The following is a 26,703-nucleotide window of genomic DNA, read 5'->3' as shown; positions in this document are numbered from 1 at the left end:
CACAAGCATTGGCCAGTGAATGCCCCACATTCTGCCTCCAGAGCCACCATATCCCTTGGTTCATGCTATGGTGGGGAAGAACCAGGTAGCAGTAGGATAGAAGTTCCCTTACCAGGAGCAGCTCCCCCTTGGGCTTTATCGGGAAGCTTCACATTATATGGAACTGAGAGGATGCTGTATTTCTAAAGCAAAAGGTTTCCCCTGAAATGGCAAAACAGTGTGAAAGACTGCCTTTGGTAAAGCTGTTCCTAGTTGTTTAATTTGCTACAACATGCACATATACACAGGGCCTCACAGCCTGTCCTGAACCCAGGACAACCTCCCAGCAAGGCTGTGCTTGTCAAACAGGTCCTTCTTTATGGGACTGAGCTTCTCAAACAAGAATCCTCCCAAGCTTACTCTTATGACCACTGTGTGCCCCTTTGTCAAGAAAATAGCTGCATATACTCCCAGTGGTGTCCAACTCCCACTTGTGCTCCTCCTGAGACTCTCCAAAGCTGAGGTGTCTCTCACTGAAAAGCTGTGTAGGAATCATTTCTTTCTGAAGTTGTGATCCTTTCCTTTATAGATTTTTTTTTAAGGCCAGAAATAACCCTTAAGTTAATCAAGTAGCTGACTAGCCACACCAGCACAGAGTTTCTCATAGACTAATTTACCTACAAGTACCCCTGCTACTTTTTAGGAATGAGTAACTTCGAAAAGTATTTACAGATCTACGCATCAAATGCAAAAAGAACCAAAACCAAACCCAAACAACAGCAACAAAACCCCCAACCAAAATCCCAAACATATAATGAGAAATTTAATTAAGATCTCATTCACATATGTGGCCACTATGTTAATAGACATTTTCAGGTTTGTAGTTCATTTGCAAGTTGGCTGTGTTTCACTTAAGTAAAAGTAAACTAATGAAAGTAATGAAAGTAAACTGAAAGAATAAACTAACCCCTTTGATTCAGCAAGGGAAATACTGTTTATGTGCTTAGACTTGCTAATATGGATACAAAGCACAGACTGCTCATGGATGGCATAGCCAGACTTCATTCTTTTCCAAACACATGGAAACAAAATGATATGCTTCTAAGCAAGACAGCTCAAGGAGAAGGGAAATTAATGTCATCAGGCCGTACTAAATCAAAGCTGTCCTTAGTACCAAACCTGTGTAGGATGCCTTCTGAAATGTATATATTTACACTTCAGTAAAGCATTAAGCAATGAATGGGACAAGCTGAACGATCCCAAGAGGATTCTGAACAGTGAAATCAATGCAATTTCCTTCCCTGATTGAAAAAATTTCTATTGCTCTCAACACTGAGCTACTGAATCAGATATGCCATCTCAGCCTGCTAAGAAAACAAGGCTTATGTCATTGTGCTGTCTATCCATCCATCAATCTCTTCAGTAGTTTTAAAAGGTTTTTTTGCCAATTTCAGTCAGATTTGAAAAAGGGGCAGAAGTCTCAATGTGGTTACAAAAGCGAGAGTTGAATTAGTTCCTCTCTTGAAAGAAAAGCATGCAGAACACAGCTGTTATACACTCCATTTGGCAGCAGCCAGCAGGATAAATCAGTATGTGCACATTTGTTGGCCACTCAGCACACACATAGCTCCAGCCCTGCTCTTTTTCATTTGATAGGAGTGCCATAAGGAGAGTTTTGGTTATTATCAGGAGAAGAGCAACAGGGGGCAACAGACCTGAATACTTATTAAACCAAATTTAATAAATCCTGCTCTTCCTGGAAGAATTTGTATAATTATGTTTGCTGTTATAGTGGAAGGGTAGTGCTCTGCAGACTAAACACTTTCATTTATCACACTTGTATCCTTGAATGAGTAGGATTTATTCCCCCCCCACCCCGTTTTTTCACAGATTTCAAGGTCACAATTGTCATAATTCCCAATTCTGCCCTCCTTCAAAATGTAGGCAACAGAAGTAACTCAACCCATCAGGACTCCTGCTTGAATGAAACCAGTGCTAGAAACCCCAACTCATGTACATACAAGGCTGCATACCTAAACAACTCTGACTGTGACCATAACACAGTTTTATAGCTGTGGCAAATATCTCAGTTCAGGTTTTATGCTGCATGAACTAACATTCAACCACATAATAACATTTAGTGTTTATTTATCCCATATTTGAAAACAATAGTTGTGAATTACTATGTGCAATAGCAACGTGAATTAAACTTGGTAGAACCACATCCTTATTTCCGCACATTACTGAAGTGAAAATGTACAGAACTAAAGGCATATGCAGAAGCCAAAGTGTTTTTATGAACAGTTGAACAGTAACATTTTATTTGCTGTGGGTCTGGTTCTAATGTTCCTCAGTACTAATGAGAGCTAATTCCTGATGAATTGCTACTGAAAACTATTCAGTGAGAGCAGAATCAGTCTCTATAAAACTAATGGACTGTTCCTTCAGCTGGCATTCATCAACTATTACTTCAGGTGATGATGTAACATATCTTTAAAAACTGCAAAGTGCTACCTTCAAAGTATTTCATATGCACTATAGGGTTACAATTCATGTGTGGGTAATATTTATCTCTCAAGCGAATCTACCAACGCATTGTTTGGAAGAATTTAATCTTAAACTTAATTTCTTAAAAAATCTTAAATTTCCTGGAAGAGACGTCTGTTGACCGCTTCCACTGTCCTTTTATATTTTAATTTTCTTCTTTGGCACTTTTTGCCTTGCTGGTTTTATTGAATTCTTAGAGACACTAATTTCCACTGTTGCACTACTGCCTCTTTTTGTAAAATAAATCCCCAGTGTATCAACAGATCTTGCAGATAAGAAACAGCTCCCGTAAGTTTTAAACAATTGCATATTTCAAGCCCAACAATACCTTCCTGCAAGCAGGTATGCCAAGGGCTGAGGGCACTGGCATGCACCCCTTTAGATCCCAGGTGCTGCTCTGCACAGAGCTCGTGGAGCACAGCCAGGCAGCACTGCTGGACACTGGGCAAGAGCTCACATGAAGGCCTTTTCAGTTACCCTACAGGTAACTGCTTTACTGTCTCCTTTGCAACCACTTCTCCAAGCTTCTGCCTGGAACCTCAGCCTATTGCTGCAATTACAATTAGTCATATCTAAGAAACAAATGAAATATGTAAAGATTCAGACCCTATGCTTTCTTTGCCCTGCTGTAGAACAAGTTACAGTTTGGTTAAGAGCAAAGTTGATTGAAAATGTTTAAATATAATTTAGTAAAGTGTACTCTCTATCCTATGAAATTATGTGATCTCCGTCACATCATTTTCTTCCCTTTTTTAAACTTACCCCAGAACATGCATCAGCCAAGAGTAAGTTTTGTGTTCACAGCCCAAAAAACCAGAAAAAGAGTCCAATTGCATTTTTTTAAAGATAGTTACAGGACCATAGAAGCCAAAGTACCTAATAACAGTTTTGCCCTCACCAAAGACTGAGATGCAGTTGGAAGCTGGATAGAGTTGTCATACATGCATACAGTAAAGGATTCCTAATTCATATTTCTTATCACTATGTGCCTAATTCCTAATTCTGAATGTTAATAAAAAATCCCTGTGTTGTCATGAAAGAACAGATTTTTTTTTCCTTTTTTCTTTTTTTAATAATTCCTAATTCTATGATTTTGGGGCTATTTTGTTTAATTAATTTTAATATTTGTTTTAGACCACAGATCCATAACCAAACGTGTGGCCTTAACTGATGGGACAGCAAGCTACAGCACAGGGGCAGAAATTTCTTAAACCATCTGCACTGCCAAATTAGTAGACATTATATGTGTATCCTAAATGGCAATCAGAAGGCCCATTCTTTTTTCATTTTCTTCAATCCACTGGCCTCCTAAATTAAGTGCTTGAAGTCAGAAGGTATAAATATACTCCCCAAAACGTCTTGACACTAATAAACAAAGTCAACATAAACACTTTTTTATTGCAGACTGTAACAATTCCAGAAAACTGAACCACGAGCAAGAAGATTAGGTAAGATTAGCTTTAGAAACTCCACTTAGAATAAATTTCAAGGTCATAGAAAAACTGATAGAGCAGTTTTCTAAAGAGAGTTATTATCCTGCAGATATTGCTATTATTTCTAATGAATTCAAACTCAGTCAAATATAAGAAAATAAGATAATGTCTTTAGTGGTCAATTCAGGTTTAATTGCAACAGAAGAAAAAGGTTCAATTTCTTAGCAACAAAGATAATAAATCCTATATTTATTAACATGAACTCTGTAAGGAAAGACAATAGAGGCTTTAAAGCTGAGAGAAAAACATGTTGCTTTGCTTTTTGGAACTGTGTGGCCTTTGATAAGAAATAGCAATTGCCTCTTGTTGGGGCTTTTTTTTGAGAGCACAGATTCAACATCCTTATTAGGAATCTGAAAGAGGTTGGTGCTTTGAAGTGTGGCTTAACATTCATCAGTAGAAGTTTAAAGATTAGTCAGTGAATAGTGTATTTCCTCCTACTCAAAACCCACAGGAGTGTGTCTGTGTTATTAGTTTTGACATATTTTCTAATCCATTATCTTGTGAATTAGCAGAGCAGAGTATACTCTTTGGAATGGGCAAGCTTGTTGCATGCAACAGTGGACTCATGGGAATCCTTTGGCTGGCCTGGAAGAACTGCTATGCCATCTAATCCAATCTCCTGCATAATTCTGCAGTTATCTTTGAATTAAGTCAAATAATTTTGGGCTATACTAACACACATCTCACAGAAAAAGATTTCATTTTGTCAGCATACAATCCATCACTATTCTTTCATCTAGGTTAAATCTGCCTAGCTCAAACCCACACTGCACTCAAATTTAAGGCAAAGTTTGTACAGGGATATACTCCAAGGCAATTTAACAAGAAGCAATTTCCTAGCCTTGCAAAAGAAGAAACGTTACGATGCGCTGCTTCTTGATTTTGTATGTATGTACTAAACAAAGGTACTGAGTGTTTCTTTGAAACCTTCCTTAACAAAGGCTATTTTTTATCTGTGAATAAGCCAGTCCTCAGCATAAACATTAACCCTGGCCTACTTCAGTACAGATGCTTTGTTCATGTTTTCTTCTGGTGCACCCCCCCACTGCTTCCCTCACCCTGCAGAGATTAATCAATGCAAGTGATCCAACTGATCCCTGTAGCATGGACAGTGCTTGTCAAAGCCAAGTCCCAGTGATTTGCAGGTAGTTCCTTTGACACAGAAGAGTACAACATTAACCCATCTTGGTATTCATTTTTTTCCCTCAAGTTTAAAGAGAGGATAATGTCTTCTGTAGCTGCCAATATGGAAGCTACCATTTACCCCTACAAATCTAATCAAATCATTAAGCAGTGATAAAACAGCCTGCAGGTAGATTTTTCAAAGCCAGTAAGTCAACTTCAACTTCAATTCAAAGCCAACTAAGTATCGAATTTGGGATTATCTTTCAAAGCAGCAAGATACCAAAATAACTTTCAAAAACCAGCCCACAAACAATTAACTTCTACAGCAGTAAGGATTAGTGAATATTCAACATGCTACGCTAATTCATTATAAACGCTGTTTATGTTGCATTTGGCATTGTCAATATGAGTAGTTTCAAATAGACAGTCCTTTTTAGGAGTCTTACACACTAAATGACAAGACAATAAGGAGAAACTTTATGGGAAATTCAGTTATGATACCAGTTATCAGTTAAAAAGTGCTGTGAGAATGAGCATTTGTGCTTTAGTCTTCCAAATATTTCAGTATTGTAATTAATGTGATGTGTTCATATTTCAGATATTTCAGTGACAGATTAATTAAATTTATTTTCTATATGTACTGCAAAGTCTTTTAAATTTGTCCTCTTATCATTTAGTTTCTCAACTTTAGCACATTTCCTTCTGAAAAACATGAAAGATAACTAGGGGAACTAACCTTCCATCAAAAATGCTTGGGAAATTCAAGCAAACAGTGACTTTAAAACCAATTATCAGTCAAATAATTTGCTCTTTTTTTTTTTTCCTTCAAAATACAAAAATGTGAAGACATCTTGACACCTTTAATGTAAATTGTTTGCTTGTCTTTCAAACCTGTTGGAATAAGAGTTTTTAATAACAGATTATGCGTAAGCGTTACCCTAAAGCAAAAAGAAAGTGCATCTTTTCCACACGTCTGTTCCTAAAAACTACTGAATATTCACGCTGCAGAGTCAAACAGAGTTTAAGACCATGCTGCTGTTGAGAGTTTGGATGAATTTGCCTTATGGCATTTATGGAGGAAGAACAGAAATGTTCACTTTTCATCTCTTTTGAATAAGACACATATTCCAAGTGAAATCACACAAGATAATTCTGCATGTAAATTACTTTTCAGGGCTGGGTAGAAGCTTTGTTATATCAATAACTCAAATAATAAAGCTTAACTGACCTTTAATCACACTGGTTTCCACTGATGTAGCATTTCCAGTCATGTCCTTATTGTCATGATGCATCAAATCATTTTGACAACTAACTTGTAATCCTGAAACATCAGCAGCTTGATTTGAGCACAATTTCTTGGTGGTGTCAACACAGAAATTCTGAAATTACATAGAAGAGCACATTGACTTTACATGTAAATTGTTACTCCAAACTGAATGTTTACAGAGATGTGACACACAGAAGGAACATTCTTTGGGTTACTTCTATGAATTTTAACTGTGTATCTTCTGTTTGTCAAAGTCATGTATCACATTTAACATAATGCTTGTCTTTGAGGCATGTACCTCACAAAACAACATGACCAGAAGGCAGCATCCTAGGTGAATGAATTACCTTTAAAACTTATCCCTAGTCTTTCTTTTCTTTTTGAGGGGTATATGGAGCTATGCAAACACAAGCAGGGAGATTTATGCATCCCTTTTAGTTGATGCAGATTCCTTTCTGATTAACTATTTTTACTGTATCAATTATTAATTTAATGAGTTCTGTTACACATTACACCACAAATCCATATAAAGTCTGACATTCCAATTACATTTATCCAGTAGCATTCATAGTATAGCGAGTATAGTTATATGATGGGAACAGACAATTATGAGGTGATTAATTATAATGTTAATACATTGCAGGAAGTGAGTTATATGGCTGTAATAGTTGTACCTCTTGAAATTCAGGCTTGATACATACATTTCCATAATTCTGTGTTTGGCTTGTTGGTTGCTGGTTTGGGTAATAGTTGCACCTCTTGAAATTCAGGCTTGATACATACGTTTCCATAATTCTGTGTTTGGCTTGTTGGTTGCTGGTTTTGGTTTTTTAATTCTGAGGTACTTACGTCATAAATATTTTCAATCAAATACATATTTTTCATTTGTGTAAATAAGGGTCAATTAAGTGTCAAAAATATATCTTTAGAGAAGCTGTACAGTAGCTGGAATGTAGGTACAGTCCAATTGTAATCATTATATCAGAGAGTATGCATTTTAAGAAATAATCAGGATAGATTTTCCATGCAAAATAAAATGCGTATTTTCCTCAGCAATGACAAAGCCCATCTTATTCAGAGGGAGAAGTTCGTGTTGATAAAATTGACAGTAGCTACACAGTAATAGCATCTGCTCTTTTCAGAATCAACCCACAGTTTGCAAAAAAAACCCACGAGCCCCCGTTTTATGACAAACTGCCCTTTAAAAAAAAAAAAAAAGAAGATACCATCTAGCAACAAGAAAATCACTTGTAATTGAAATAAAAAATTTGTGAGAGTATATTAAGAATAACAGAAAAGGGTGAAATCTGTAAAATCTGTAGACAATTTTCCTCAGTGGGTGGGTCACAATGTAACATAAGTGAGAGACCTCATTTTTCAATTAGAGGAATCTATGGTAGTTTCTCCATTTTCTGAAATAAACACTGCAAGCTCGACCTGCAGGAGTCGACTGAATTACAGTATTCAATGCATGTTTGCACAACACAGGCTGTACAATGCTGGCTAGCGCTCTCATTGATTACAAAAGGTCAAGCAAAGGTTTAAGCAATGACGTAATTCACAAAATCCTCAGCAATTTTTTGCAAAAAGAAATAAGGAAGAAAAATATCAGAAGTCCTTCACAGCTGAGAATTAAAATAACCCAAAGAAAAAGGCACTGTTCAAACTAGGATAATGCTCAGCTGGTGCGTTGTGGAATGGCTTCATTGAGGTTACAAGACCCTTGACTTTCTTTCACCAGCACAGCATGGCATTCATTTCATCTCCAGCTCTTTTCTCAATCATCTGCACACAAACATGCCTGTATGCACTACGTGTTTGTTGCTAATCTGGCCTGAGAATATGAACATATGCTTTGCAGGTAGTTATCAAGAAACATCCACCTTTTGCTCAGGGAAAATACATGCTTAAATAATCATTTTTCAAAGCTGTCACTTGTCCTCACTATCAGTCACTCCTGTTTATGACAAATTAAAGGTCTTGGAAGGCCTGGAAACATTTTTCAGATTCTTTCTGTGTTCAAGTTATTGGGCATACTTATCACATAGAAAGCTTTCACATAAAAGTTAACTTTCAGGTAACAAGGGGATATTAATTTAAAGAGTAGACATAAAAAAATCTGATTTTTTTTTTTTAATCATTAATTCTCTTATTTTCCAGTCAGCTCCTTATTTCATAGAATCAGAGAATCATAGAATGGTTTGAGTTTGAAGGGACCTTAAAGCTCCTCCAGTTCCAACCCTCCTGCCATGGGCAGGGACACCTTCCACTAGACCAGGTTGCTCAAAGCCCCATCCAACCTGCCCTTGGACACTGCGAGGGATGGGGCAGCCACAGCTTCTCTGGGCAACCTGTTCCAGGGCCTCACTACCCTCACAGTGAGGAATTTTTTCCAAATCCTAGTAAGCAATATTATAAATTAGTATGTTGAGATTATTTGTTTTGCATTGCCTTAACTAACTAAAAACAAGCCTTGGTATCAAAACAGAAAGATTATCCTCATTGAGAAGAATGTAGCTGAAATTTGTACTAATCTACTTCATCAGTTATCAGCAAAACCACACATTGTAACACATTGGTTATCTGGGGCACCTTGAGAACAAATTAAAAGATGCAGAATTCAAACATTTAAACCTAAACAGATTACAGAAGCTGAATTGTCACTTCACTATATGCTGAAATCTGATATCACTTGAACATTCTTAATTGCATTATAGATAACAATTATGCTAGAGACCAACAGAGATAAGATTCTTTTTTAACCAAGAGTGAACTCTTACAGCAGTCTTTCAGACACCAGGAAGGTTTAACAGTATATAGGGTTTCTGTCTACATGGAGTCATTGTTCCACTAATTTAAAAGTCAGGATGTCAGTCACGGTCTTCAGTACTGTTACTGCCAGAAGAAACACTAATTAAGTTAACAACTCATGATCTCAACTATAGTCATTTGTTATAACGGATCCCCCACTAGGAAACCCCAAATCTCAGCATCTGGAAATTCCAACCAACAGCAACATGTGCATGAACTAAAAATTTTACCCCAATGGCTAAGCATTGCCCATTACATCCCTACGTTCACTTATCATCTAGAAACAACTCAGAAGACAAAGCAGAAAGCCATAAAGGTCAGATAGCCTAAATTTGCCCAGTTCCTCTCAGGAAATAGCAGGTCTTATACTGAACAGGATACAAAAAAGTGTGAAACCTAAGGTGAGAACTAAAGGGCTGGAAATGCATCACATTAGTAAGAACAGAAGTTTCAGCATTCTGTTGTGTATGTATGTGAGTGCCGAGTGTATTGAAGATGCACGCAACTGAAAATGCTGCAGTAGCAAACTGAGTATCAGAGTGAACAGTTTGAATTAATTTCCCTTGATTACCTGAAGAGCTTATGTGTGAGAGAGAGTTCTCTTCTGCAAACAAGTTTTCCCTCCACTTGTCTGCTTCAGAAGCAGTTAAAACCAGACAGGAGTTCTTGTTCTTACCAGTGTCACTGCAGAAATAGTAACACTTTGTCTATCTACAGCTCCAGTTACACAAAATCTGTTCAAAAAAATGGCAATTGCCCTTGCAATTTAAGCATATGTTAGTATCCTCTGTCCACAGTTCCAAGGTGTGTTCTCCTCTGACTGCAAAATTTTTGGGCTATTAGCAGTTGTCTCTCTGTGAATATTTCTTTCATTACTGGGTCTAAATGCTTTTTGAAGTCATTTACATAGAATCATAGAATAGTTAGGGTTGGAAAGGACTAAGATCATCTAGTTCCAACTCCCCTCCCACTAAACCATGCCACCCAAGGCTCTGTCCAACTTGGTGTTGAACACCGCCAGGGATGGAGCATTCACAACTTCTTTGTAATCAACATCATGTGGCAACAAGTTCCAGAGTCCAGTTCTGCCTTGTGTAAGATTTCCTTTGAGTTTTTGTTTGTTGATTGTTTTTTTAATGCTCTACCTTGTGATTTCATGCTGCTGTTGTAATCCTTCTCTATTAATTTTCACCCTGCATTCACGTTTTTACTCTTATTCCTCAGCACTTCGTCTTCAGGCTGAAGTGTTTCTGGTCTATTTTGACTTTCCTGTTACAGGAGCCAAACTGTAATTTATGATGCATAAGCTCCAAAAATTCCTGCTTCTTTACAAGATACAACCAAAACTATTGAAGGCAGTCCATATACCACACATACTTCAGACAGTAGGATTTCATCACAACTATTCAACAAGCCAAGAATATAGCAAAAGAATTCTTATAATAAAAACCCCAAACCAAAACAGAACAAAACCTTTGGAAATGCCCAGTAAAAGTAGTGTAACCTATTCTGAGATAGAAAGCAAAGCTCTTAAAGGAAGCAAGAAAGAATAAAAAAAAGAGCTGTTATGTCTGTTTACAAAAAAGCCAATGTAATATATGTGTTCATAATATACATTAGCATTTTGGTTGCTTTTATTCTTTTCTTTTTTTCTTTTCTTTGGGAAAGAAGGCCTCAACAGCATCTAGAACATTCGGAGTAAAGAAGGAGAAGCAGCATTTGTTTAAAATATAGAAAAATGTGGGAGTAAATATGAAACCAACAGCTGTCATAGTCTCTGAAAATGCTGTGAAAGATGTAGTAGCATAAACCAATCTGACAAAACTATGCTTTTCCAGACAGAAAGTCAAGCTGTTATATGATTACCAATTACTCTAGTGAAGAGGAGCACTCATTTGTAAGAGCAATCAGTGCTGGACATGGCACTATGCCTTTGGAGTACATTTATTATGAGTCACCCGTGCTAGCAGATATAGATCATAAAACTTTTACTGCAATCTTTAAAGACAGCTTGGAGTGGCACTCTTCGCTGCTTTCAGAAACTTAAGCCAAAGCTCTAGATATATATCTCTGCTTTGGCATATACTGTACAGGTATATTTCTCTGTAAAATGTTTAATTGCTGCATGCACCCTTCCACCAGAAAAAAAGCTATATATGTAGAATGAAAGTGCAATGAATGATTTTGCAGTCCAAACACATTTCACGGTTTACAGACAAAAAAGACAAATTATCCCCACAAGCTACAAATGAAGGTTCTGTAAGAAAGCCACATAGCACTGTATTCACGAGGAAGCCCCTATCAGTCTGAGTGAATCTTTACATTTTAATATTTTGGAAAATATGAGAGGGGTAGAGAGACATATATCAGTCTAAGTGAGACAGGGTATTCATAGCTGTTGATTTATAGAGAAGGCTTCTTGAATTTCATAGCAACTTGAATTTTCAGAGCTACTGATGCAATTTTTCTCCAACTCTCATTATATCTGCATGACTTTCTTCAGGAACAGTTTGGAACTCCAGTGAATCAAAGAAGAATCACAGCTTTTGGTTCCCATATTGTATCAATACAGAACCAGGGTAGACGCTATCTCAATCAGAGCCTTAGACCATCCCAAAAGGCAGATCTGAATTATTTTCTGGTTTGCAAGCACATAAGCCAGAGTAACTACATTCTGGAGTAATTATCGGTCAGAGTCGGTCAGATTTACACAGTTGCTAGTCAAAATTTCACCCACTGTATGATTAGAAGTAAAAATGGGTACTTCCACTTAACAGATGGGAAACACAAATTCCAATAGCGGGAACACATGCATGGAAACTGCTGACACCTCTCAGGAAATTTGCATTATTACGGTGGGCAGTTAGGACTGATTTATTCCACTTGAAAGGAAACAATTACCGTTCGGTTATTACTCATTTGTATCCCAAGGTAGCTTTCTACTGGCAAGCCAACTTATCTTGCACATCAAGTAATTTTTGCAAGGGCACAGTGTACCCATAGTTAAGGGTACTGACAAAGGTCTATGATTCTATAGTAAGGAATTTTAACAGTCTTCCCCATTGTGCAGTGATTCCAGTACAAGACATCAAGCCTTCATTTTCCACAGTCCATTGGAGTGTGGAAAAGGAAAAGATCTAGTTAGAAGATGCTTCAGAAAGGCCATGGGCAATAAACACACATACAGGACAGGAGCACTTTGGAGAATTATTATTTGCCTGTAGAACTCATAAGGTTCTATAAACTACAGATGAACTGTTTTTGCCAAAGAAGGGGTCAAGATTATATGGTTTCAAAGACAGGAACAAAATTACATTGGTTTGTGAGTTCTCTGCCTAATAGGGACATGAAACATCTGATGAAATTAAGTTTTTTTTGATCAAGGTTCAAGCTCTTAATAGGTTTCTCTCTCATTAGGTACTTTCTGTACATGCCTACAATATCACAATTAATTTGACTTTCATTATCAATAGTGTGGATTTTCCCAAGGATTAAAAAGGGGGTAGCTATGTAACAGCCGCCGCAGGCAGATGCCACTCTAGGCTCACTCTTGTGATTCAAACAATGTATTTAAAAAGCAGTATTCTCCTAACAGTAGGGACAGAATTAGTTAATCCTTGTTGAGAGTTTGAACAAGAATATCTGGTTGTAAAAAACAAAGCAGACCAGAAAGTCATGTTTTAGCTATATTAATTTCTACAAAAAATAAAAGCAGATAACATATCAAACTGAATGCACCTGGACAAATCAGTGGCAGGCGGACCAGTCTGAGTTTTGCCCAACACACAGTTTATCCGGGAGCTTGAACAAATATTCTTATGACATCCTGAGTGAAAAAGACTAAACGGCAAAGGCGAGGAGATTCCTGCCGGCAGAGAGAGAGCTGCTTAGCACCAGGGGTCTTGGCTGAGTCGGCGGGCCTAGTACCACTAGATGGCTGTGTCCCCCACCTTATCAGCGTAATACGGGGTTGCAAGAGCTTACAGTCCAACAGTGCAACAATAGGTACAACCTCAGCATGCCAACTCTCCTCTGACAAAAACTTCTCCTGCTGCTCCACTCCTTTCCCCCCATTTGAAAACACAAGCATGACAAATTCCACAGTTGTATCTGGGATGAGGTTGAAAGAAAATATTCTTGATAGGTTTTGATGATTTCCTGGAGCAGTGTCGTGGTGAGTTGTTAAAATCTGGTAAGTAAACAGGCTGAGGTTTAACAATTTGGAGGGAGTAGCAAACGGGGGAAAAAAGGGATCCAGCCAACAGGATGACCTTTAAAGAGTGGCTTTTGTATGTGCATGGTAAATGCTTTTCAAGGAAATTTCATGAGGGTTTTAAGAAGGTAACTAAATACTGCTACTATTCACTGCGAGTTCCCACACTTCACGTAATTTTTCTACAGCTGATTGAGAAAAAATAAGTTGCATTATGCTATCAATAAAAGCCATGCAAGAGTGTACTGCTATTACATTCTATTAAAATCCTTTGCTTGCTTCAGAAATTCAGAGCCACAAGCTTTTTGTTCTTAATCCAGCAACCTTCATGTACTCATTCACTGCTCATAGTACTCATCTAATCATTTATTGTTGAATGAGATCTTTTTCTTTTCCACAATCTGTCCCAGAATAGTACAGAGTATGTCTCAAGAGACTTTAAAATGAGGTCCTGCTACCAAAGGGTCTTTTATATCAATGGGTAACCAGAGCTGTCAGCTTCTTTTCCCAGACATTTTTCTCCTGCTCTGTGTGTGTACAAGCAAAAAAGAAAATTATGTTGGGCACCCTTGAGCTGCTTGGGACGAAACAGTGCTGAATTAGCCAGCACAAAATCACCAGGCTTTCTGCCTTCAGCTATTAATGTTACAAATAAAAATACAAAATCTTTGTTAGCCATAGTTCAAATACAAAATATAGAACTGCATAATGCCCTCCCAGCTCCATCTCTTCCCTCTCCCCTCCCTGCTAAGCACACAGAATGCTTGATCCCCAGAATCTCAAAGCAGAAAACAGTTTCTTCATCTTTGCTGTAATGTAGATGATGTTAGCACTACATTTAGTTTTCTAGATATGTCTTTATCTTAAGGCCTGTTTTTTTTCTGAGTACTTAGTCTTAAACAGCACTTTCTTTATTCAATCTTCTGTGCAGTGAAACATAGGTATTGTTTTCTGCATTTTACCTACTGGCAAATTGAAATGTGCTCTTTTCCACATAGCTCCAAAAAGTGGGTAGGAACCAAAGAGATGTCTGCAGCTGTCACCTTTCCATGCATCCTGACTCTTCACCACCCTGCCCTCCCCACTAGCAGCACTCCCTGCCTGCTCTGCCATCAACTGCAGCCTTGCTTGAAGGTGCTCAGCTGCAGAAATTAGGCCTGGGCTTTCTCAGATTGGGCAATGCAACACAGTTAGTAGCAACCTGCGAAAATCCTGGTTTCCATGGCACTCACAGTGTGAGAATGCAACCGTGAAAGGAAGGGAGAAGAGGACCCTGTTGTTCGATGGTGAGTCAGATGCCCTATCCCCAGGGCAGGCTTTGCTCTTCTCCTGGGATACTCACCCACTGAGCACTGAAGTTCTTGGGAGAAAAATAGTGTACATCTGAAGATGTGCATTATTAAGATCCGCTTCTGCATTACAAATACATCTTACCTTGACAAATGGAAGTGCTTGTTTGTTCAAAGGCTATGCAATGTTGCATTTTGTGAAATCACCACTTAAGCAGAAGATGTGAAGTCTTCTCATTTATCTTTAATGGGACATTAACTGGAAATATAATTACAATAGAGAGCTAATTATCTGCAGGTTTGCCGAACTGCAGATGGAATATACTCAACAGAATGGAATCTGAATGCTGAAGCTGATGCAAACAGAAGTGCAGTTTTCTGTGGGGAAGATTTGAACTTAAACCGAATGAGAAGAGCAAAATTTCCTGCAACTCCTGACTCAAAACCTCAAAAGAGACACCCCTCACTGCACTGCTCCCTCAGGAGTCTCCCCATCAGTCCTCAGATCTTCTCTGTTTCTAAAAAATTAAATAACAGCCACACTGTTCCAGGTCAAAATGCATCTCACTTAGTACTTCTTTGCCATTGCTCTAAGCAGACATAAAGAAGAGTGAGGACAGAGCAAAGCAATCTGCTATCTCCAAATACACTCTCAGCCCCTTACTAATTTCAGCTCAGGAGAATTTCCTGAGTTTGATGTGGTTTGTCTATTAGTAACCCTGAAAGGGTCTCTCTTCCAAGTATTTGTCCAGTCCCCTTGAACTCCTGTTCCACTTCCAGCCTTGTTCCGGCTGCCGTTGATCTGAATGCATCCTGCCCCATTTCCTCTAATTGTGGCCCTGCAGAGGGGAGAGGGGGAGGTGCTGGTAAGATTTTTTAAGTAAGTTGTTTTCAAGTTCTTACTGCTTTGCTGTCCTCCCTAGCACGGGTCTGCAAGTCCAGCTGCAGAGCTCACACTGTGCTTCCTCTTACTGCATAACAGAAAACGCTGTGCGTGGCAGACAGCAGCCTCAGGAAAGCAGCAGGACATCGCATTGGTAGGAATTAAATACTTCAGACCAGATTTGGATCTCAGAAACTGGGTATAAATCTGAAGTCTGTCTCTACAGCTTGGAAGCACTATTCTGGATTTACTCAGTCATGTCTGCATTCAGCATCAGGCTTCTTGTTTTTCAAAATCATCTGGTTTCCAGGTCACAGTGGGGAATGTAACAGCAGGAGTGAGAAGAAAAATGGATTATTTTATTAGTAAAATGCATTCCTATTCTAACAGGTATTTCTGCAACTTTTGGATCCCTTCAAGAATTTTGCCTTCTCACACTTGTATAGACATATAAATGTACACAGAGGTATAAGTATATAAATATTTCAGTTTGCTCACTAGAAGGTAGTCTATTTTAGCAGAAACTATTCTGCCCCATTTTTCACTTCACTTTTTGTTTTTTATTCTCTGACATAATTTCCAAGCTCTGACACTCGGAATTCTCTCACAGCTGTGTTAAATTGCACACCGGTGGTTAGAAAACCTGGCCAAATCACAGGGGGTTTTGGCTTGTTGGCAATACTGAAAAATGTCCTGGGGAGGAGCTAGATTCTTCCTCGTCAGAAAGGACATTTTCATCCTGTAACTTCTGGCAAATTGGGAATTTCAATTCACTTCAAATTACAAGTACTTATCAAAACTATTAAAAGGGGGCTTTTTGGTCTGTTTCTCTGTTGGAAGTTTAGATTTTGAATTTCCTCAGTTCAGTGCAGAGAAAAAAAGTAAGGTGAGGGGAGGCTTGCAAAGGCATTTGGTCCCCAGTATCAAAATGAAACTGTGCAGTACAATGTGCCCACTTCTGCCTCTTGCCCCACTTCCCAAACCACTCTCCCTCGTGGTGGGCTGGCAAGTTGAATTCTAGTTGAAACGAAAGGCCTGGGTGAATTCCATGGTAAATATAAGGTCTGTATTTGATGGTATCATTAATGTTCTCACACAATCCTTGGGAAATCCCAATCTTCAAATGTACAGGAAGGACCAAAAGATTTCAGTCTCAGTCCCTGGGGTAATCTCTTGCTTTTGTTCTCAGTGCATGGCATTATTAGAATCCACCTCGTCTCCTGGTGAGTTCCCCTGGCACCAATGATGACGCTGACAAAACTATGTTCAAATAAAAGAGATTTCAGCAACTGGTTGCCACTGCTTGTTTTACTTGCGCAGTCATGTTCCCAGTCATCTGTCTTGAGCAGGCAGTTTCTTTGTAGTCCACCTCCCAGTGACGATGTTCTTACCACAGCTATGGTAGATTGATGTGAACAGTTCATCAAGTAAATACTGATGCCTTGCAAGAATAATTAAAAGAATCATGCTTTTACAGCACCCAACACCTGTGATTTATTTTTGTCAGACTCAGGAAAGTCTGTAATAAAATTTTTTAAAGCATTTAGATATTTAGGTAATTTTTAGACTTTAAGGCGGATTTTGTTCTCCTTCAGACAGCACGCTTGACAAGTAGTTCTTTCACTGCTTGTCTCTTTCTGATACGAGACAATTTCTTTATTATAGAATGACACGTCAGCTATAACAATGGTTGGCTTACTTGGGTTAAAAATAGGAGAATGAGGGTTTCATTAATCTCACTGAAGGTTTTTTTTTCTCACAGCTGTTCATTGAGTGTAGCAGCTCAAAAGGAAAGCATAAAATTTCAGCCATGTTAAGTATGCATTTGTCTTAAAAACTAATGACACCCTGATAAAACCTCAGTTGGTCTGCCATTATGCAGATAACACTAATCATTATGCAGCCCTGAAAGTGGATGTTACTTCTCCCCAGTTCACGTTCGTTTGTGCTCAGAATATATCTAATTTCATGAAATATTGCCTGAACCTTGCATATTGTCTCAATGTACCAAAAGAGACCTTTTGAACCACTTGTTTAATAATTTTTCTGGAAGATTCTATCTGCAGAAGACATTCTAAATGACAAATATCTGCATTTCCTAACAAAAAAAATGAAGTAAATAATTCCCATACTACATTTACAAAGCCCAAGAAGACATCGACATTAGGTTTTTAAGCACTGCTGCAGCTGACCAATGCATTAAAGATGTTGGCATGGATAGTCTTGCTGTATCCCCATGTCTAGGCACAGACACAGCTGTTAAATTCTGAGTTGTCAAGGCAATCGCATACATCTTCAGAGGGCTTTGCCACAATGATCACAGATATACACCAGATAGATAGAAGGTTCTCTGAGCAAACAAATAATTGCTTGGAGGACAGTGCTTCAAATTATTGACAAGAAAGCTCTTTTCAGTTTCCTCTGAGGATGAAAAGCTGTGTGACTCTCATGAATCTGATCACATAGAACTGCTTTGGTTTCCTCAGCCTGCTGAATTACTTTGGGAAGTTTGAAAAGACTTTTCTGCAGCCTGAAGTTTTATCTCATTCAGTCTTTGAACCAAGTTTAACTGTTTATTTGCTTTTCATTTCAGAAGCCAGCCATTGAAACTATAACGCTATCTTTTCCTGACGCTTCATGCTCAACGTTCAGATGGCCAGATGGATCTGTTTTTTTCTGGTGGTAATACTTTCTTTCAGGATATGGGAATTGAGATGACTCCAAGCAAGCTCACAGAAGGTTTTAAAAGAGATTATTATAATATGAATCTTGTGCCAGTCTTGAGAGGTAAAATTTGCAGTTCCATTAACTGCACAAGAAAAATACTTTCTGAGTCTTCCCAGCAGCAAGTATTTCAAACATGCAGACTAGACCTCTCCTCAATGGTATGTGTCACAGGTCAGATTACTAGTAGAGCTTTCATGCCCCATGCTGCAGAGGAGTTTTTAAGCAGCATCACAGGCAAGTCTCCCAGATCTACCAACTCAGCTCTCGTGCTTCAGTTCCAGGAGCAAAAAGGAGAGCATATCTGATCAAACTGGCAGCAGTGGCAGCAGCAGAACTTTTTTCTTAGCTGAAACGACTGCTGATCTCTACTCTTCCCTCAGTTCCTTTGTTTCATTTGCAAAACGGTGTCAGGCAGGAGAGGAGGAGGCTGGGCTCTTGGCTGAAGTGGCAGGAGTTAGTCCTTGCTGCCTCAGGAAATTGCCCAGTGCAGCCAGCCAGAAACAAGGGGCTTGGTGAAGAAAGACTCACTGCAGCCAGCTGTGAGAAGACATTTCTCTCTCCAGAGCTGTTCTCTTCTGTGTCTTTCACCAAACCCACAGGTTGTGGAAGTACAGTGCTACAGAGAGGCACGGCATTGAGCAGGTTCAAAAACGTTCCAGTACCAGAGAGACCGGGCTGTCTCTCCACTGTGCCTTCGTCTACATACCATGAGCAGATCAGGGCTGCTGTAGATCATGCAAAGAGGCATGCGGCACAAGTAAAATTGTCTGACCTGAAACAAGATGGCAAACCTGAAATGACCCTGGCTGAGTTGCAGAAAGAAAAGGTTGTTGGTGCTTGTTTCAAGCTGGTGGAGAAACAGCTTGCTGAGAGTTTAATGAAAGCAACACAAATTCTTAAAAGCACTTGGCTGGTTCTGGCTATTGTTGTCTTCTGACTCAGTGCGAAGCAGATTAATGCAAGATAAATATGTAATCATCTGGAGTAAATTAGTCTATTAAAATCAGTGTGCATCCTTGTATGAGTATGCTCATGCATAAGTGTTTACAGGAGCAGAGCCTTAGAGGCTTTGACCCTGCCAACACATTCATACATACTTAAGTGTACAGCAGTGAACAATCCCATTTGGTAAATGGAAAATCTCGCCATGGTATTGTACAAGCCTCCAAGTTGGCAAGATCAGGACCTTGGACTCAGTGTTTTCCACAGCAAAGCATATTTTTGGCATTAAGTAAATAATAAAATGTAGCCGAATAATCTATCAGATAAACAATTCCTTTGTCTTAAACCGAAAAGTATTCATGAAGGAACTATGTTTATCCACAGAAGAGGTCAGTGTTTAACACATTGTGGGTGCTATCAAAATTCAAATAATAAATAGAGAAAATAACTAGGCATCATTTATCTATTATTTGCTTCATGGATTTATGACAAGCCTAAAAGAATAAAAGATTGTACAGCTTGCTATCATTAGTTCTGTGGTTTAATAGTCTTTTTTTTACTTAGGTGTAGGAAACTTCAAAAATAACAAATCTATCTATGTTTTCTGGGTTCTCAGTGACATTTGAAAGCTTATATAAATCATGCAGATTTCAGGTTAGCCTCACCCTCCAACACTTCTTTCAGCTTCTTGGATAACTAGGAAAATCAACAGCAAGTGGCACTCCATGTGACAATGGCTCTTGGGAGAAAATTCTCTGATCTACCTGGAGCTGGACTAAAATCATTAATTTCACATGATTCATCAGCAAGCATCTGTGAGGTAGCAACAGTTTGTAGATGAAACAACTCTGCTTGCCAGAGAAGCTTTCCCTTCAGCACTACTCATTTCCTACAGTCCCAAATTCCTCCTTCTTGATTGAAATCATGGAAACAAAATGCTGTGAGTTAAAAGGCTGTGTCACAGACAACCTGAGGGTATCTCTGATACCTCCTTCTGAGCCAGAATTTATCAGATCAGCAACTTCTGACTCCTCCTTGCCCATTTGGCCATCTCTATAACCAGCATGTTAGCAACAGGGAAACACACCCCTCTGTCACAGTAACTGGCTCCCTTTCCAAGGCCCCATCTTACACTGGCATAACAAAAAGAAGCTTCAGTGCAGGTAAGAGCTACATCCAGGGAGGAGTAAGAAGCCACACTTGCAGTGTTGGGCTCTTTGAAGCCAGTGAATTTTCACTGGTCTCTGGTTCTAGCAAACTTCTGCAGGATGTGGTCTATGTGGTTTTGTGACACAAAAGTTTCATTTAAAATTTTAAAGTTGGGTGAAAGAAGACATTTGGGAAGAAATTGGGTGAAAAATTTACTTGTATCTTTGAAGTCTTGGTTTCTAGTCCAAAGTAGGATTTCACTGGAATTTTCCAGTAGAATTCCTAAGAACTTGAGTTTTGATCCATCATATATATGTTTGAGGTTAAAAAAGCAGAAAGAAAAGATCCTGCATTTTAAACTAGTTTATTTCAATAGATTAATTTAGTAAATGTTGCATAAACATCTTCTAATGTCTTAGAACTTAATATTAGTAATACTGCAGTTACAAAGTAACAGAAAAAAGTGGTTTTCAACATTCATATAGTGACAGGAAGAAAGTAAGCTATAAAGAGGCTATAAAATACTCTGCTGATAAAAGCAGTATTACTGATAGAAATTTCTAGGTTTAAATAGTCCTCATCACATTTCTCTTACAAACTTAAAAATATTCTTTACAGCAATTTCATAATGTAGCTGTCTAAAAATGTCTGTATTAAGCCCTGGATTCAAGCAAGTATTCATTTTTTTGTGACTTTACCGGTACAATTAGTACATTGCTCCTGGCAGACCGGCAAGACGGCGCACAAAAATTATCTCATTTAACTGTAGATCAATGCCATGACTGTGAATAAGAATTGTAGGCAAATTCTACAGCAACTGCAAGGTTATTATCAATCACTTTTAGCTCTGCAATGGCACAGGAGAGGGAACAGATATTGTAAGAGGCTCTCTGCTAAGTGCATTTCATTAATATACTGGTTTCTTCCGGAATCTTGCATATCTCTTGCTCCCAATGGCTACTTTTGCCTTGCTAGTAATAAAAGTAGGGAAATAAGCCCTGGTTCAAGTAAATACATCAGGTTCAGTGATGATTTTCTTATCATAGACAAAAGGTTTTATTTATTTATTTATTATATAATTTGTTAGAAAAGCATTACATGGACATTTCATAAAATCAACCATTGCCTTTCTGCTTTCACTTGGTAGTTGGTCACAGCCCAAAGTGGAAGACAAAGCAGAACCAAAGGTCTGTAGTGGATTTCCAGTGTAGGCAGGTTTTACTTTACTGAACATGGTAGCATTAGAGAAGCAGAGGCATAAAATCAAGAGGCTGGTCAAGCCACAATACTGTTCAACTGCTGATTAGATTTTAACTGATAACATACAGATGCAGGAATGGAGACAAACTCTTTTGTCGTTGCTGCTAATTATCAATGGCTGCAAAGTCATTTAAAGATTTAAAGCAATAGTACAGGAAAGTAGACTTAAAACTTTGCTGAAATAAATTTTCTTGGTTTTGTAAATCTCAAATATTTCTTTTTAAAATTACCCTTTAAAAAGTATTTATTTAATTCCTGACCAAAATGCTAATGTCATGTGGTCCTCTGACCATCTTTCTCATGGCCATGTTGGGATTTAATGTTACAAGCCAGGGAAACAGTTGTTAACAGACATTGTCACAAAAGGTTCTGGTGAGGATTTAACTCCACATGAGAACTGAGTACAGTTGTCACTTGCTCAAGGATTTCTTCTTACCTGCCTACATTTCACCATTCCACTATAAAGAGAACGAGAGGAAGGTCTTCGAGAAGAGTAAGGTGGCAAATTTATTCCTGCTGTCAGTATAAAAGTGGGCGTCATTCAAGAAAGAGCTGTCTGGTTATGAACTCCAGCTACTTCCGAATCATTTTGCAAAAATAATACTTAGTAGTATTTCACAAGGCTATTCTAACAAATAACTTCTTGCAAGGCTTTGATGTAGGTGTATAAGGACACGTTACACCCTTGTGACAAGTGCAGCCTTCCAAAAACAACACTAATTCAACCTGAACAACAACCTGTTGACTTAAAATACACTGTGGTAGCTGTGAATGCAGTTTGTAGGTTGATGATTTGACAAACTCTGTTTCTGGGATCTCAGTCTATTTTTCTCCCCCAAAACTGAAAAGGAAAATTCCTGTACAGAGATTTAGTTCAGGACAAAACAGGTCTGCTAGCCAAGAAACCTTGCCATTAACCTGCTGAGTGACTGCAGGCAAGTCATCTGCTGTCTGGTCCCTCTGTCATGCGTTCTGCGTCTGTTTAGAGCCTAAGGATGTCTGCTGCAACTACCACACACTGTGTGTTTCTGCAGGGCTCAGAGACCCCAAGACCCTCCCTCCACATGGGCCTGTAGGTGATACAATGACTGTAAATATCCATGCAAGGGATCTTTACTATCACACCATTTCCTAGTGGAATTTCATTTCATCCAAATACCCCATTCTTATTTTCCAGTGACTGGCCAAGCCAGGTCCCCAGGTGTGAGAAGCCCTCCAGCTGCCTAGAAACTGAAGCTACAGACAGCTGCAATAGTATTAAATACCTCCCCAGGATCCTTATAGCTAGCAGTAGTCTTTTGTTCTCATCTCTTTTCATATTACCTTTACACAGCCCTCTTGTATAGCCAATACTAATGTGAAAAATGTGAAAAAAATCAAGCTTGCCTTAGTCTTGAGAAAATAGACACACTCACACACAAATGGTTGTATATCTATAAAATATAGATATTTTGAATACAGAATGTTGGAAACCTAAATGAAGCAGAGGTCTGAGGTTAGAAAAGTTCCACTAAGTTATGGTTAAGGGTGCAAAAATGAGTTGATTTAAAAACAGTTTGTCAAGGAAGCAAACTGTTTTCATCTCTATACATACTGGGGAAAGAATCTTGTCTCCAGCAACTGACTTGTCTAACATCAAAAAATGTATTTATCAGAACCACAATATATTAAAACCTAAACATAAAACTGACTCCTCAAGACAAAGATTTGCCTTTTGTGAGGGTTCACTGTATAACCTGGTCACCATGACAATAACTACCAACCAGCTCACAGTGTTATGTGAGACACTGCTGGGACCTGACTTACACAAAATAGCAGAATGCAGTACAGTGTATTGCAGTAGGCGGTAAGGCAGTTTAGCATTGATGAATATCAAGATTAAATGACAGGCACAGAATCAAACACTAGAAAGCAATAGAATCAGTTCATAGCTTCCCCAATGCCCATAATGTCTTTACAGGCCACATAAGCCTTCCATTTCAGTTACATTGACTATAACACCAGCCTTAACCCCGACACATTTTTTTTTCTGCAGATTTTTGTTTGCTTGTTTGGTTTTGTTGTTTTTTTTTTTCAGATGGCAAGTTCTTTCAGCAAGTATCATCTCTTCTTCACTGTTTGCAAACAAGTCAGCCTTCTCTCATGTTTTAGCAGCATGTACATATATGCTTGCCGGCCCTGTTGACTCCAAATAGATTTTGACAGAAGGGAAGGCTAATGTGCAAGAATGGCAGCATCAGACATGGAACAGGACTACATGGAAGTGTGCCTGAGGTGCCACTAAGGAAAATACTCCAGCAATTAATGCCAAGGAGAAAACTGACCAGTGAAAACATAACACAGCCTTTATGAAATTACTAACGTAAGACTTGGAAAGTAGAAAAACATAAGCTGTCATTATTGCATAGTTCCTCAGAAATGAAGCACCCCACTAATAGTTACGTGTCCGGTGTGCAGGTGTGATTGATGTCAAATCCATCACTATTCAGTCAAAAGACCTAGGGTGAAATTCTGTGTTGTGCAACAAAAAAATTACAGCTGAGGAAGAGGGAGCTTTGATGATTTAAAAATCTTCCTATCATCCAACTTTTAAATGCCTCAGGAGCTATAGCTGACACCAACCACTTTTATGCCCTACTACCTCATTTTTTACGAAGGTTCTTCAGAACAGGGGGAACATTGTAATGAAGTACATAAGCTACCATCCAAGGGTGTTATTTATTTCAGTCATACGTAATGAAGAAGGCATGCTCAGCACATGAGAGACAGGACATAGGAGGTAGAACAAAATTGTTGAAGTGAAGAGGAGCTGTTCAAATTAATCCATTTCTTCTGTCTTAAGTCATACAAAAAGATAGAATTTCACCCAAGAGCAAGCCTTCCAAGTGGCAATTTATTTTCTAGAAATAATTTAATGACACATACTAGTTGAGTGCCTGGTACTTTACATACAAATAAAAATGGCAAGTCCTTGCACTTCACTGTTGTCATCCAAATTAGACTTCTGAGACCAAGTCCTCTGTTTGTATAAATTAACATAGCTCCACTAATTCTAGAGGAATTATTTATGCACCAGAAGGAGAAGTAATATGGGGAAAATACACATTTTGACCGTAAAGCACCAACTTAGCCCTGATTGGTTTTATTTAAATTATTAATCCTCTGGGCATCTCCAGTGACTCAGTGATTTTATGACATTTGTAGATCTGGAGAATCTACATTTAGATTCATAAAGCAAAAGGAAGAGGCCTTTCAACTCTCAGAGGAAACATAGGCATAAGCCATGTAGAACAGGGAATTCTACAACCAAGGCTTCTAGGCTGCTTATGTAAAACTCCAGCAATTTTGGCTTTAAAGGCCACAAATGCCAGCAGGGAAAATGGTCCTAATAATTACATATGCTCATATTTAGAGCAAAAAAAAAATAAAAAATCTTTGACTGTTAATTATTGTCAGAGCCAGTGTATTCTTCGAGCTTTCAGGAGTCCCTTGGTGGAGAGCTGAAATCTTTCTGAAGAAAAGTAACAAGCAGTAGAGTAGACAAGAGCATGCCACTGGTATGTGCTGTTAGTATCCACACATGGGATGTAATCTCCTGCTTGAATGTGTACCAGTCACAAAAGAGAGGTAAAAAAATAATTTTTCCTGTAATAGAATTTAAAGCCTTGCCAAAAAAAAAAAAAAAATCTCTAAAGTGGTACAAATTACAGCCAGAAGGAATTGTGCACCTAAATTCTTACAGAAGAGAATCCGAGATGCTGTCCTTCAAGATCATGGGACTCAGTGACATGGTTGCATCCAGCATTGCCTTGAAGCCAAAGCATTTGTACCTTATTGCAACCAGTTATGATCCCTTCAGAGGAACTACGACTGGGCTACTCATCTTTCAGTGATGGTCCTTCAAAGGTGGTACAATATTTTTTTTTCTTCTTCTCAGGAGCCATTAGGTAATGGTACTTTCACCTGCTGATGTGCATCATGATTGTTCCCTTGTGAAATGTTCCTTGGGAGTGTTGGGAAACCAACAACTATACTCCTATTTTCTCACTGCTAATTCCATTTATTTCAGAATACTGCCAATGTGTTCTCTCTTCTCAAAGAATATATCCAAGTGGGCCCACAAAAAAACAAATAAAAAACATTCAATTATTTAAAGATAAAAAAAATGGGTAGCAGGAGACTAGCTAGTGCTCTGAACAGTTCTTCATGTTCTGAACTTTTACTGTGTACATTTTGCTAGGAACATTTTATTCATCGGTCATGTTCTGCAAGTTGGATGACAGTGATGTTTTCCCAGACTGATCAATTTCTTAAATAAGGATTTTATAACACCCTATTTATTGTAAAGTGTAGAATGCTGGCTAAGTAGCTAAAATACTTTTTTTTACAGGTGAATATTGCATTTATTAAACTAAGCAAAAGCGAATCAAATTCTAATGTGAAAAAGTGTGGTTTTTCTGGGTTTAGTTTTTTCTCCACGGAAGTGTTGATTGAAAGAGTAGAGACGGCATCTTAACTGAAGATGCTTTAAATGTACTGCAATTATAGATGCACAAAAATGCTTAGTAGTTGTAGATCAGTAGATAACCCTGTCAGATTTGAAATGTCTCATCCAAGATTATCTAATATTGTAAACTATAACCATTTCAGGTAAATTAACAGAAAAACCTAACTCACGAAGTTTTAGGCAAGGGTTCTCAATATGGTTTGGTGCTTTGTAAATCATAATTCTCTATAAATTAAATCTATTCACCTACATATTCCAGATGAAAGAGAAATGTTAGTGAAATAAAGATCAGAAAGTAACATGAAAGAGAAATAAATTCACTTTATTGCACCTATTAATGAAAACCTGGCCTCTGTGTGATTAGTAGCTGAGAACACATTTACTAAATACTGAGGAAAAAAAAAGAATTTCAGTACAAAATTATTCTATAGATTATTTCTTTTTTATCTACCATTGAAAATTATCTAGGACAGAAGTTCAATACAGTGAGATTCTTGTGTAATAAGCG

General features: G+C 38.2%; 1 protein-coding gene across 2 annotated transcripts in view; it reads right to left on the bottom strand.

Annotated features, from left to right (window-relative positions):
• Positions 1-26,703, bottom strand: part of THEMIS (thymocyte selection associated) — a 77,494-nt gene that overhangs the window by 5,884 nt on the left and 44,907 nt on the right. For both annotated transcript variants that reach the window (XM_061474937.1, XM_061474936.1), the window contains exon 5: positions 6,376-6,526. In XM_061474937.1, coding sequence (XP_061330921.1) covers positions 6,376-6,526 — 151 coding nt within the window. The remainder of the gene's footprint in view (positions 1-6,375; positions 6,527-26,703) is intronic.

Source organism: Pezoporus flaviventris, unplaced genomic scaffold, assembly GCF_033815535.1.
Source record: "Pezoporus flaviventris isolate CSIRO_AGI_PZ_B2104156 unplaced genomic scaffold, CSIRO_AGI_Pfla_v1 ptg000081l, whole genome shotgun sequence".
NCBI classification, from domain to species: domain Eukaryota; kingdom Metazoa; phylum Chordata; class Aves; order Psittaciformes; family Psittacidae; genus Pezoporus; species Pezoporus flaviventris.
The sequence above is the reverse complement of the archived record's forward strand: the minus strand, read 5'-3'. Positions and strand labels throughout refer to the sequence as shown.